The 12,415-nt window shown below is 33.2% G+C and overlaps 1 protein-coding gene across 5 annotated transcripts in view; it reads left to right on the top strand.

Moving 5' to 3' along the window:
- Positions 1 to 12,415, top strand: part of cyst (rho guanine nucleotide exchange factor 18 cysts) — a 153,262-nt gene that overhangs the window by 110,604 nt on the left and 30,243 nt on the right. For all 5 annotated transcript variants that reach the window (XM_074181205.1, XM_074181207.1, XM_074181203.1 and 2 more), the window contains 4 exons: positions 2,379 to 2,445; positions 2,513 to 2,624; positions 3,707 to 3,780; positions 4,986 to 5,092. In XM_074181205.1, coding sequence (XP_074037306.1) covers positions 2,379 to 2,445; positions 2,513 to 2,624; positions 3,707 to 3,780; positions 4,986 to 5,092 — 360 coding nt within the window. The remainder of the gene's footprint in view (positions 1 to 2,378; positions 2,446 to 2,512; positions 2,625 to 3,706; positions 3,781 to 4,985; positions 5,093 to 12,415) is intronic.

Below are 12,415 nucleotides of genomic sequence, written 5' to 3'. Positions count from 1 at the left end.
TCGCACGTTAAAATGTAAGATCTCGCACAAGTTTTGACTTCTGAGCGATGGTTAACTGAAAAACAGATTTTTAACAGATAATGTGATGAGATAATGAATGAGCATTTGATAATTCGTCATGCTCATGATTTACGATATGGAGTATCATTCACTATTTCTTTAATGTTAGGAAATCATCAGACGTGTAGGAAGGCTAGGTTAGGTTAGCTTAAAGACAGTTTGTGCACAGTTTGGACACAAAATCGATCGCTTAGTCGGCGTTTATTATGTGGATAAAATGTCTTATTAAAGTACACATTTTTTCTCGAGCAGCTAGTCGCTTGGAAAACCGCTACTTCTTTTGGTAAAAAAAAAGTTTAATTTCTGAACAGGAATAAATCCCAATAACAAGACATTAATATCATTAGCAAGCATGTTACAGTTTCATATCTGCCCATAAGTCTAAACAAACGTCGTTCAGTTTCTAGCTGTCAAATATGCACAATTAAACACCCAAATATTAGTGAAGAAAGTAACTAAAATAGTTGTTTTCATACAAATTATTCGTTTATTTTAATTTATTTGTCTATTTCTTATACTTTTTTTTTACTTAATGAAATAAAATAATTTTCTGTTGTCAAAGTCAGTCAACATTTTTAGAATTTGATTAAACTGACTTAAGATCATTGTGGCTGTTGAGTAAATTACCATTACTATTATATTAACAATAACGTTTAGTGTCAATCCTCTCGTAAGAGTTTTTCAAATTTCTATCATTGAAATGTTTAGAATTAAATTATTTGTGATTCATCTTTTTTTCTAATATTATCTGTTTGTTTCACAACTGAGGATGTTTATATCAGATGAAATTCATTTGGTTTGAAATACATATACACTGCGTTCGTGAAATATTTTATAAATTTGAATTTCTTCAATAGTAAAAGTTTTTTTGGGGTTCCCGAAATACATTTTTAAACTTTACTCGATTGTACAGGAATTGTCACATCTGAATTACATCCTTATCGAATATTTTTTCACAGGGAATGTACCAAATTTTATTAACCAAGTGAAAAGTATACTATAAAAATAATGAATGTTCAACAACCAACTGTATATAAGTATATACATGGGTCATACTGATGGTCTCAATTTTTTGGATCATTCTCCTCCCTCTTTCAGTCCTTCAAACTCAGAATTCTTTTTATGAAAGTTTAAATATTCCTGACCTGAAGGAAAGATGCCACTCGATTTTTTATTAAAAAATCTTCAGGCTTAATACTTTTCCATCATTAAATAAAAAAGGGGAAAAACTTTTCTTTTTTCATTTCGTGGGAAGTTTTTAAATTAATGATGGAAAAGTAGAAAACTAAAAAGCTTTTTCCTGAAATTTCAACCCTCTTAAAGGTATTACATTTTCAAATGGTTCTGCATTTCTTTTGGCAGTTTTCAAACTCACCAAGAGATGGATAGAGAAAAGAAAGTGAATGTGACCCTGAATATTTGAAAAATTTAAATTCTAATTCGTATCCTTTACAAAATAGGTATGGAAGAACAGGCAATGTGTTATTAAATGGAAGTAGTTTCACAGTCATTTCAGAGCAGAAATGATGAAAAGGAATATTTACCTAATTAACTTGCTTTTTTGTTTACTATTAATATTTCATATGAATAAATTATAATAAACGTAATTTTGCTAACACGTATGATATTATTTTGAGTTTTCAAGCCATCCTGTTCTATTTCTCCCAACAAATGACATCCTAAAAACTTCTAACCACAAATAGCTCCAAAAGATAGACAAGAAAGTTTAAATTTCTACACAAACTATATCTCCCAACTTCCTCACATATAATAAAATATGGTATATATTCCATTAAAAAAGCAGTAATGTTGATAAACTGAAATGTAGACCATCCTGTATTATTGAAAAGATAGTATCAAAAACCAAGATATTTAAGTTCATATTAAAACCGGTAAACAGGTTTTGTTGAATCTCGTAGTTTTGAGTATAATAAAATTTTCTAAAAAAAATTTTGAGATAGTTTGCGAAATTAGTGTGTATCTTTATGTGTAATAGAGAAATACTTTTTGAAGTAGAATTCTTTGCATTTCTCTTCTTCTACGTTTACATATTAGAAAAATTAAATGGGGTCTCCGATGAATTATAAAATTGAGCATGATTAGAGATATGAACTATTTTGCAGGTTAAATTCTCTCTAGATGTATTTTCTTTTATCAAACATGCAATTCAAATGTATTGGTTTCACAGAATAGCTCAATTTTATTGTTCGTGAACAACTAACAGAAATTGATTTAATGATAATTTGATAACTCAATCAGAACGTGGGCCATTAACGAGCTTTGTAAATTTAATCATTCCAAAATTTCCTGATTTTCAGCGTTCCCTACGACCGCCACTCAGAAAAAAGGAGAAAAAGAGGCAGCCTTTTCTTCAGGAAAAAGAAGGTAACTATATTTGAACGATTGTTTTACTAGGTGTATCTATAATAGAAATCAAAATGTTCTCTTCCAGGATAAGACTAAAAAAAATATTCATCAGTGGGTGTCTGGATGTTACGGCACTTCTCAAATATGTGATGTTTGCACCAAACCTTTAAGCAATAAACCTGCCCTGTACTGTGAAAGTAAGTGAAAAACATGAAGTGTATTCAAAAAATTATTTTGTCTCTATTAGTGTGTACAAATGCAATTAATCCTCAAAATTGACTACCCTTATGCAACCCTTATTCAGTACTTTTTATCAGGCGGAATACATTTTTATTTTTCTGTAGTTGATATCTGGATATCCTGAAGAGATTTTGATTAGATAAATCTAATTATTAGGAATAATTTGCTCTATTTTTGCCAATTGTTTCTAGAAGGGTATAAAAGAAATTGGATATTTGATTAATTTTTGAATTATTTATTCTTCCAAAAATAAAATATACCATAGGAATATTAAAAAATTAATATAATTTGTATATTATAACAACAAGTCGCCTTTTTTTTTAGTATATCCAAAACCTCATCTGAGTTTATAATACCAATAATAATAATACATTCGTAAGCATGTCCAGTATATGCGGGCTCGGCCTATATCCATCTATATAACGCGGCCCTAAGAGTGCTTTATTAGCACCTACGGCACTCGTACGGTGTTAACGAGATACCAGTGCTGTCCCTCGCTCTGGGGGGGATATTGAATCCGTTGTGGGAAACAAGAAGTGCCGAATTTATTGGAATTATTCTTTTCCCACCTTCTCGACCACCAGAGCAAACCGATATTTTTCGTAGAGTTTTCAGCTCTTGGCGAGGCGAATATCGTTATTGTTTGACAGTTCCTATCAATTCTTTTGTTTTTTTTTGTATGAAAAAATGTTTTTAATTTTCATCTTTTGACATAAAACCATAAATTAATGGTATTATATAAATGAAGTTTTGTTGACAGAAACTTGCAATGCAATCGTCATTCGTGTGGTAGGTCAATCTACAGTTATTGACTTCATTTGAAACTCTCTTCAACAAAATATGCCAAGCCGAACTTCTGAACAGAGTCTCAGAATGTGTAATCTTTGTAGAATTGTGTTAATTAATGACAGTACGATGTTGCCAGATATTCTACAAATACCCGATAATAACAAAATGTCTTCTGACCCTTGCTCTTTTCTTGTCACAAAATTATGGTGGTTCAGCTGTTTCCAGTAACCAAAGTATTTTTTCATTTTAGGCTGTGGTACAACTGTTCACCAGAATACGTGTAAAGACAATATTCAAGAATGTGTCAAAGTGAAAAACGTGAAGGTTGGTATACTGCTTGTATTCATTTGTTATGTATATCTGTTTCATTCACATGGTGAGCTAGTTAGTTGTGGAACAAATTCATTGTTTTATAAACAGGTAATTATCAGGCAAAAGAGGCGGTGATATGTTTTTTGTTACTTATGTAATTATCACACTCATCACGAATATGTAGTTGAAGTTTGGTGCAAGTATAAACTTTCATAAATGAGTGTTTCCATTTTCTCACTAAAACGTGCTGCGGACATTCATTTACTTACCACATCTATTTTTTTCCATATGAATTTTTTATTTTTTTCAATAAACAATGCATATCTCATGAAATTATTTTCCAAACAAATTGACAATTTAACAAGATTTCCTTCAAAACTATATTAGGGTTCCCTATACCTATCTCTTCTGGATTTTACACAAAAGGAGTAAGTAATTTTTTCATCTTAGAAATGGAACACCCTGTATTGTTATGAAGAGCAAAAAAGCATTAATGAAGTAATTTTATTGAAAAATGAAGAATCTTAAATAGTTTATTATTTCGATAAATGCTCAAAATGGTGTCCATTATTCTCGATGCACAGGCGAACCTCTTTCTTGAAATTAGTGCTGAACTCTGGATAACATATTATGCGATATGAAACAAAACGCTCTTCTTATTCATACTTTCATATCCTGAGGTGTCGTTGGCGGTGTATCGTGAACAATACTTTTGATATATGTCCATAAAAAATAGTCAAGACTTGTAAGATCCAGAGACCTGGCTGGCCAGTTCTGTGGACCTCCTCGTCCTACCCATCTATTTGGATATTGTCGATCTAACTCGTTTCTAACACGTCTATCAAAGTATGCAGGAGCACCATCTAGCTGCACCCACATCCGTTGACGAATATTGAAAGGTATACTTTCCAACAGCATAGGCAAATTATCCCTAATAAATCCGAGAAACATGGCGCCGTTTAAATGTAACGTAAAAAAGTAAGGACCTACTACTTGCGTTCCAGTTATTCCACCCCACACATTAAAAGACCATCTGTGCTGGTGATCAAGGGATCTAAAAATATTAGGGTTTTAGTCACTGTAGTAGTGAAAGTTAAGTAACGATGAAAAATGTTTGTAATTTAGTGCAAACCTCTCTGCCTGAATCCTCGTTCATTGTTATCGTCATTCTCAGTGAATGTTAGTTCTTAAAATACTAATTTATTTTGAATTTTCAGAGTACTAGTAAATTGCCTAGCTTCGCTGGGCCGCTAACAAACGCAAAAAATTCCATTACAAAAAGAGGATCGGCCTCCTTGTCTGGTTCTCAAAACAGTACTACAAGGTGAGTGTCGCCATAATTCCTTTCATAAACACGAACTATAAATCTGACTCGTGATTCACAAGTCCAGAAAGATTTTTTGGGTAAAGTAAATCAGTATGATAGCGGAATTGAATCATCTCTGTAACTGTGTTAATTGTGTAGACTTTTGGAAATTTGTGTTTAGAGAAAAAAAATTAGATTTTTTAGTAGAGTTGGCGATTATTGGCATGTTGAGAAAAAAATTGACGACTCTTGACAGTTGATCCGATCTCTTATAAAATGAGACCCGCATATTCTTATTCCAGTGTTTTTCATCTTATTTCGCTATCTTTTCAAGAGTTAACACATCCAGTGAACATTGCTTGCTTGAGTTTCTGTATAGAATTTAATAATTATACACTGTGTTCAAGAAAGAATGAACAGCATGGGGATATCAGAAACGGTAATTGATACGGGATCGATTGAATTAGAGAAAAGTAGTGCTTTTGGGTGCCTAATAATATGCTATTTAAAAAGTTTTAATATTCCGAGTAGTTTCGGAGATATCCGAGAAAAACCGAAATTTAAGAATTTTGTTTTTATTTTCTCCTAGCTTTATTTTCAAAGGAAATGTAAAACGAATAGCACTTTGCCACTTTTTAAGGATTACAGGATAACGTAAGCAGAATTTTTCTGCAACATTTCGTCTTTTAGAAAACATCATCAACTTTATATTTGTATATGGGCCGAAACTAAAGTATACTAACTAAACTAAAGTATACTACTAAAATATATGATTTCATAACCATTTCTCGCGAAAAATGAAAAGTGATTATTTAACCCACTTTTTTTCAATTTTAGATAGTACGCGCTTATTTATAATATATTTTAAACCTACTACTTACCGGAATTTTTGCGTTGTTGAATACAAAGATGAGTCGCAATATCAAAAATTCAGTTTATAAAATGTAATTGTAATGTAATGACAAGGAGCTAATATGTATTATAAGAAATGAACACAAACTTATAACAAGTTTTCAAATAACCCGCCGTTATTTTCTAGGCACAAGTACGCTCGTCTCACAGACGAATTTAAAACTTGAGTTAACATATTCGGAACAATATTGTTAAAGGATGTAGTAACCAATATTAGCAAATCTTCTTCATTTGGACAATTATGAGAGTTAACTTGATTCTTGATATATCCCCAAAGGAAAAAGTCTAGTGGGGTTAGGTCGGGGGACCTTCCAGACCAGAATGTATCACTATTAGTGCCAACCTACTGTCCTGGGAAGCGACGCGACGGTTCAAATAATCACAAACAATTCTAGCGTTATGTGCTGGAGCAACATTTTGTTGAAACCAGCAGCAGCTGCGAGTAACCGCTAAAGGCAAACTATCTGGAGAGTCTTCCAAATCATTTACTAACAAATTTATGTACTGCTCTTTTTGGTAAATTGTTTGGATAGATAAAAGGCCCAATTACATTCGTACCGAGAATCCCAACCCTAATATTGATTTACCAGGTTGTCGCGTCTCTGGATTTTTATTAGAGTACGCACGTGCAGCATTAACACAATTTCTTGGGCACAGAATGTAACATGACAACATATCAAATTTTTCAGTATTCGAAAAGCTGCCTCTTTCCATTTTCAACATAAATTAGGTAGGTAACAAGATGTAAAAGTAGGAACGGTAATATGTCAAAAATTCTGCCAAACAACAGTATTATTATGACAACAGAACATTATGTGTCATTTTTTCCAGCGCATACCATCTAAAATTGAAGAAAAGCAGGTTAAGTAATCGAGAGAAATTGTTATGAAATGATATTGTGTGAAACGTTTCTGTATTCACAATGAAAAATGGAGTAGTATACAGGGTATACTTTAGTTTCGGCCCATATGAAAATATAAAGTTGATGATGTTTTCTAAAATACGAAACGTCGCAGAAAAATTCTGCTTACGTTATCGTGTAGTCCTTAAAAAGTGGTCATGGCAAAGTGCTATTCGTTTTGCATTTCCTTTGAAAATAAAGCTAGGAGAAAATATAATTTAAATTCTCAAATTTCGGGTTCGAAACTACTCAGAATATCAAAACTTTCTAAATAGCATATTATTGGGCACATAAATGCACTACTTTTCTCTAATTCAATCGATCCCGTATCACTTACCGTTTCCGATATCCCCACGCTGTTCATTCTTATCTTGGACACAGTGTATACTGAATTTGGAGAACTCTGCTGTTTGTTTTCAGGTTTGGGTGTTTTTTGTCCACAAATTTTTCTCTTTTTTGTATTCTAACTCAAAATTTCGGATTTCAAAAAATCATTTTTGTCACCTAGATAATTCAGGTCTACTTCCTAGCAAAAATAATAGAGGTTAAAGATAGGTAGAAAATTTTCATATTCCAACTATTCTATGACTTTTTTTACAACAAAATGGCCTAGATAATAATTAACTTTGGAGCAGTTACTAATATCATGATATGTAGGCTTTCACGGCCAGTGTCTAACACATTGTCCGAAGTATCCGGGTTTATTAGCCGTGTTCTGTAGGTTTTTATACCTGTCGTCCGTGATAGGAATCACACGTTAAAAGGTATGCCCTCGTTAATCCTTAGCTCGCACAAGTTTCTCAACTTCTGAGAGTTGTCGTTCGTATGGGGGCGACAGCTGATTAACGGAAAAACAGATTTTAAACAGATTTTTTTTAACCAGTTTCGTCTGCTACTGCGGCAAGCCTTATCAAAGGCGATGCGGCGACAGTGGAAGTGCTTTAATGGTCCTGGTGCGTTTGTACTCACAATGAGACTAGGTATCCGACGAGCAACTGCTCTTGTAACTGAATGATCCGACTCTTCTCCAATGATTAGGAGAATCTTTGTCATCCGAAACTTAGTCCCATTATAAGTACCAATGCACCTGGACCATTTTCTCTTCGATGCGGCGCCTTTGATAATGCCTGCCGCAGTAGCAGACGAAACGTCCGACCACGGCTGATAATCCCGGAAACATCGGACAGTTAGTTACAAATATGTTTGTTTCAATAATCTTATAGAACTGATTCCTTTATAACTGACAGTATAAGATTCTTTACTGCGACAGGTCGTACAAAATAACACCCTAACTTGATTATGAGATTATAAGTAAAAGTTGACTTATGCAGGAACTCCATCAACTACCCTTTTCGGTATTTCTTTTGAAGATTGATTTTTTCTCAATCATTCGTACTCTTATATTTCAATGTTGGATCAATAATTTGAACGAGAGATATTTTTGCTTTTGAAATCATCACAATAATTTTTTTAAGTTGACTAGGAAAAGGGAATATTTGTGTATATCATCACATTTGTTTATATGTTTTTATAAATCTTGAATTTCATGACACTCTCATATATATATGTATATACAGGGTGTCCTTGGACTTCCTCTTTTCCTCTCGGGAATGTATAGATGGGGTCAAAATATCACCAGTACTTCATATAACTTTTTTTCCTAAAATCCTTCGTTACCGAGTAACGGGCCCTCGAAGTTACAAAATGAAAAATGTTTTTCTTTGATAACTTTTCAAGTGAATATTCAGAATCATCCAAATTTTGGTAATTGACTAAACAAATGAATTCCTTCGATGAGCTTTCATGCAGGAGTCAGTTGTTTTGCTACAAAGTCAGGAACGGACTACCCCCGATGGTCCACACCCCAAAAGTTTGAAATGACAGATATTTTTCAATTTTTCTCAACAAATTAAGGTTACTTGGACAATTTTATGAATAAAAGTACTCGTGTGGAAAGTCGATCGGAGCAACGAGTCTTGATAAAAATGTAGTTTCACTCGACGACATCAAACCCGCTCGTCCACCATTATTTGAAATGAATAATTATCAAAGCAGAAATAATAGTGATAACGTTAATTCAACAACATTTATCCTGAGATGTCTACCATTATTCGAAAATATTAGTTTTTAAGGAAAATGGAAATGATAGGTAAAATGTTCATAACGAATTTTTATAATGCAAACACGTTTAACTAACGAAACTCAAGAGCCTCAAGAGCAAACAGAAATGAAAAATCCGCTACAGAAACTGCTCGATATGACCACCTTCTCTCTCTATACATTTTCTTAGTCTGCGAAGACACCCTCTCTGTACTTGAAATAGCATTCCAGGGTCGTTTCGTATGGCTTCACAATGTAATGTTATTCTATTCAACAATACATCTCTTGTGTGAATAGGTGTAGCGTAAACAAGGCTTTTCAGATGCCCCCACAGAAAGAAATCCAATGGATTTAAATCCGGAGACCGCGATGGCCATGAATATGGCCCACCTCTACCAATCCATCTATTGTGGAAAATATGGTTCAGATGGTCACGCACAATCAAACTAAAATGAGGAGGAGCGCCATCATGCATAAACCACATATCTCTTCGGGTTTGCAATGGAACATGTTCCAAAAGTCCATTCAAATCGTTCTGAATGAACTCCAAATAACGTTCTCCATTCATTCGGTCCTGTAGAACGAATGGTTCTATGAGATGGTTTCCTATGATACCAGCCCAAACATTCACGTTGAATTTCCGTTGGTGTTTGGTTTGCAATATCCCATGGGGATTTTCTTCGGCCCATATATGGAGATTATGAGAGTTGATAACTCCATCTCTACTGAAACCTGCTTCATCAGTGAATAAAACTCGATTAATAGAAGTCATATCCTCTCTTTGCCTATCCATGAACCAATTGGCATATTCCAGTCGTGCTGGAAAATCTTGAGGTGTCATGGCATGTACCTTCTGGATGTGAAATGGGTGGAGCAGTTGTTCCCTAATTATTCTATGAATAGTGGACTTGGATGTATGGAACTGTTCTGATAGATTTCTGATGCTCATTGAAGGATCATCAGCGACGGCTTCCAAAATATTTTCCTCCAATACAACGGTACGTACAGTCCTAGGAGCGCCCTCACCACCTCGTTTTGGCAAAAGTGTACCTACAATAATATCGAAATAAAACAACGTGCTCAAATTAATTATCAATTATTACATACCTGTCTCCCTCAAGCTGCGATCGACACGCTCGAATGTTTCTCTTGACGGTACCGTTCGATTGGGAAAATGCTCGGAATACAGACGACGAGCTTCTGCAGCATTACAAAATGCTCGTCCATAAAATACATGCATATCTGCATATTCATTGAATGTAAACAGTTCGGCCATATCAAAAAAATTCAAAATATCCTATAGAATATTGACAATACAATGATAGTCATATGACAACGCACCACTCAACAAAACAAAATCGCATTCCAGTTTCTCATTTTTTATCAAAACTTTCTAAAAGGTTTTTTTGTCAACATCTGTGAAAGAAATGGAACATAATTATTCCCTGGATATTTTTCACCTGATCATGTGCAGCCGTTTTTGTAGTTCATTCGTTTGCTTTTTATTGGTATAGTAAATATTTTTTCCGATGTGCGTTTTTTCAGCTAAATTTAGATTCGTGTTAAAGAATTTCTCCCATAAAATTATAATTATCAGTGAAACTCCTCAACAGTTTAGCTGTGAAGAAGAATTTGAAACATTCGAATGTTGAGTTTCATGAGATTCAGATAACTGATCAACAAGAAACGTGATTATTCCACACGTATTATGTACATACAAAATATGGAATGAATTCGATATTTCATAGTAGAGTAGCTTGTTAGTTTAAAAACACCACGAATCTACAGAACTTGATATTTCTTTTGAAAAAATATCTGCTATCACAATTGTGACTTAAACTTCCATATAGGTACTGTACTTTTTGTTTACGACTTCATTTTAGCATACTTTGTTTTATTCCTGTTATAAAATGTTGTTGAATTAACGTTATCATTATTATTTCTGCTTTGATAATTATTCATTTCAAATAATGGTGGACGAGCGGTTTTGATGTCGTCGAGTAGAACTACATTTTTATCAAGACTCGTTGCTCCGATCGACTTTCCACACGAGTACTTTCATTCATAAAATTGTCCAAGTAACCTCATTTTGTTGAAAAATATTGAAAAATATCTGTCATTTCAAAGTTTTGGGGTGTGGACCATCGGGGGTAGTCCGTTCCTGACTTTGTAGCAAAACAACTGACTCCTGCATGAAATCTCATCGACGGAATTCATTTGTTCAGTCAATTACCAAAATTTGGATGAAATTGAATATTCACTTGAAAAGTTATCAAAGAAAAACATTTTTCATTTTGTAACTTCGAGGGCCCGTAACTTGGTTACGAAGACTTTTAGGAAAAAAAGTTATATGAAGTACTGGTGATATTTTGACCCCATCTATACATTCCCGAGAGGAAAAGAGGAAGTCCAGGGACACCCTGTATATATATATATATATATATATATATATATATATATATATATATATATATATATATATATATATATATATATATATATATATATTTCTTTTAATTAATTGGATTTTTTTTCAAGGAAGTAAATACTGAAAACGGACATTTTTAACGCAAAATTGTTAACTCTTAATCTTTATTATAACTCTGATTAGCTTCTTGGTATCTGATAGACAACTCGTATTCTTTATGACCATTGTTTTGTATAGTTATCGCCGATATTTCGTATTTCAGCTGTTACATGTTACTCTTCACACTTATACACTCTTTTTTATGTACCCAACTTCATGAACCATATCCTTTGCTTGGCTTAGAACACCTTATATGTTGTACAGTTGTGTTGCTAGCTTCGTAGCTTTTATTGCAGTTATTTGATTTGTTGAGCATCCGATAAACTATTGAAAAATTTTTGAAGAACGGCATAGGAATTAGTTATATTTCATTTTAAGACGAGTTTATCAAAATGTGCAAGATTGAAAACCTAAGATGATATGATTTTTTTTACCAATTTACTTCGCGTCAAATTGTTTTGAAATTGAACACAAATTTAATTCAAAAGTTAAGGTTCATATTCCCGCGGGCTCAAAAAATCTTCAGTTTTTTCAAATGAAAAACCCGGATTCTAGGATAGTTTTGGAATTCGTAGATGATTTTGATTCATTTTCATAAACGTTGCCTATATCAAAAATCGTCTGTTCACGAGATAGTTTCTCTTGAAAAAATAAAACATGTACATATTGATCCTGCTACGGAACCTTCATTTTCAAAAAGTTGCATAAAATTCATTATAGCTATCAGTTTGTCGTCATGGTTTTTATTGAAGACAGGATTTCAAATGAATAAATAATGAATTAAAAAAATATGTATTCTAAATGTTTCGTATTAGAGCGAAAATTCAAAAATATTGCATTGTGTTTTCACACAAAATATAAAAACTCTCAAAATATGTTCGAAGACATTTCTGTTAACTTT

This window comes from Leptinotarsa decemlineata, unplaced genomic scaffold, assembly GCF_025532065.1.
Source record: "Leptinotarsa decemlineata unplaced genomic scaffold, Ldec_3_MD MMD2_tig00026307_RagTag_RagTag, whole genome shotgun sequence".
Classification (NCBI taxonomy): domain Eukaryota; kingdom Metazoa; phylum Arthropoda; class Insecta; order Coleoptera; family Chrysomelidae; genus Leptinotarsa; species Leptinotarsa decemlineata.
Note: the sequence above shows the minus strand (reverse complement) of the source record. Positions and strands in the feature narration are given on the sequence as shown.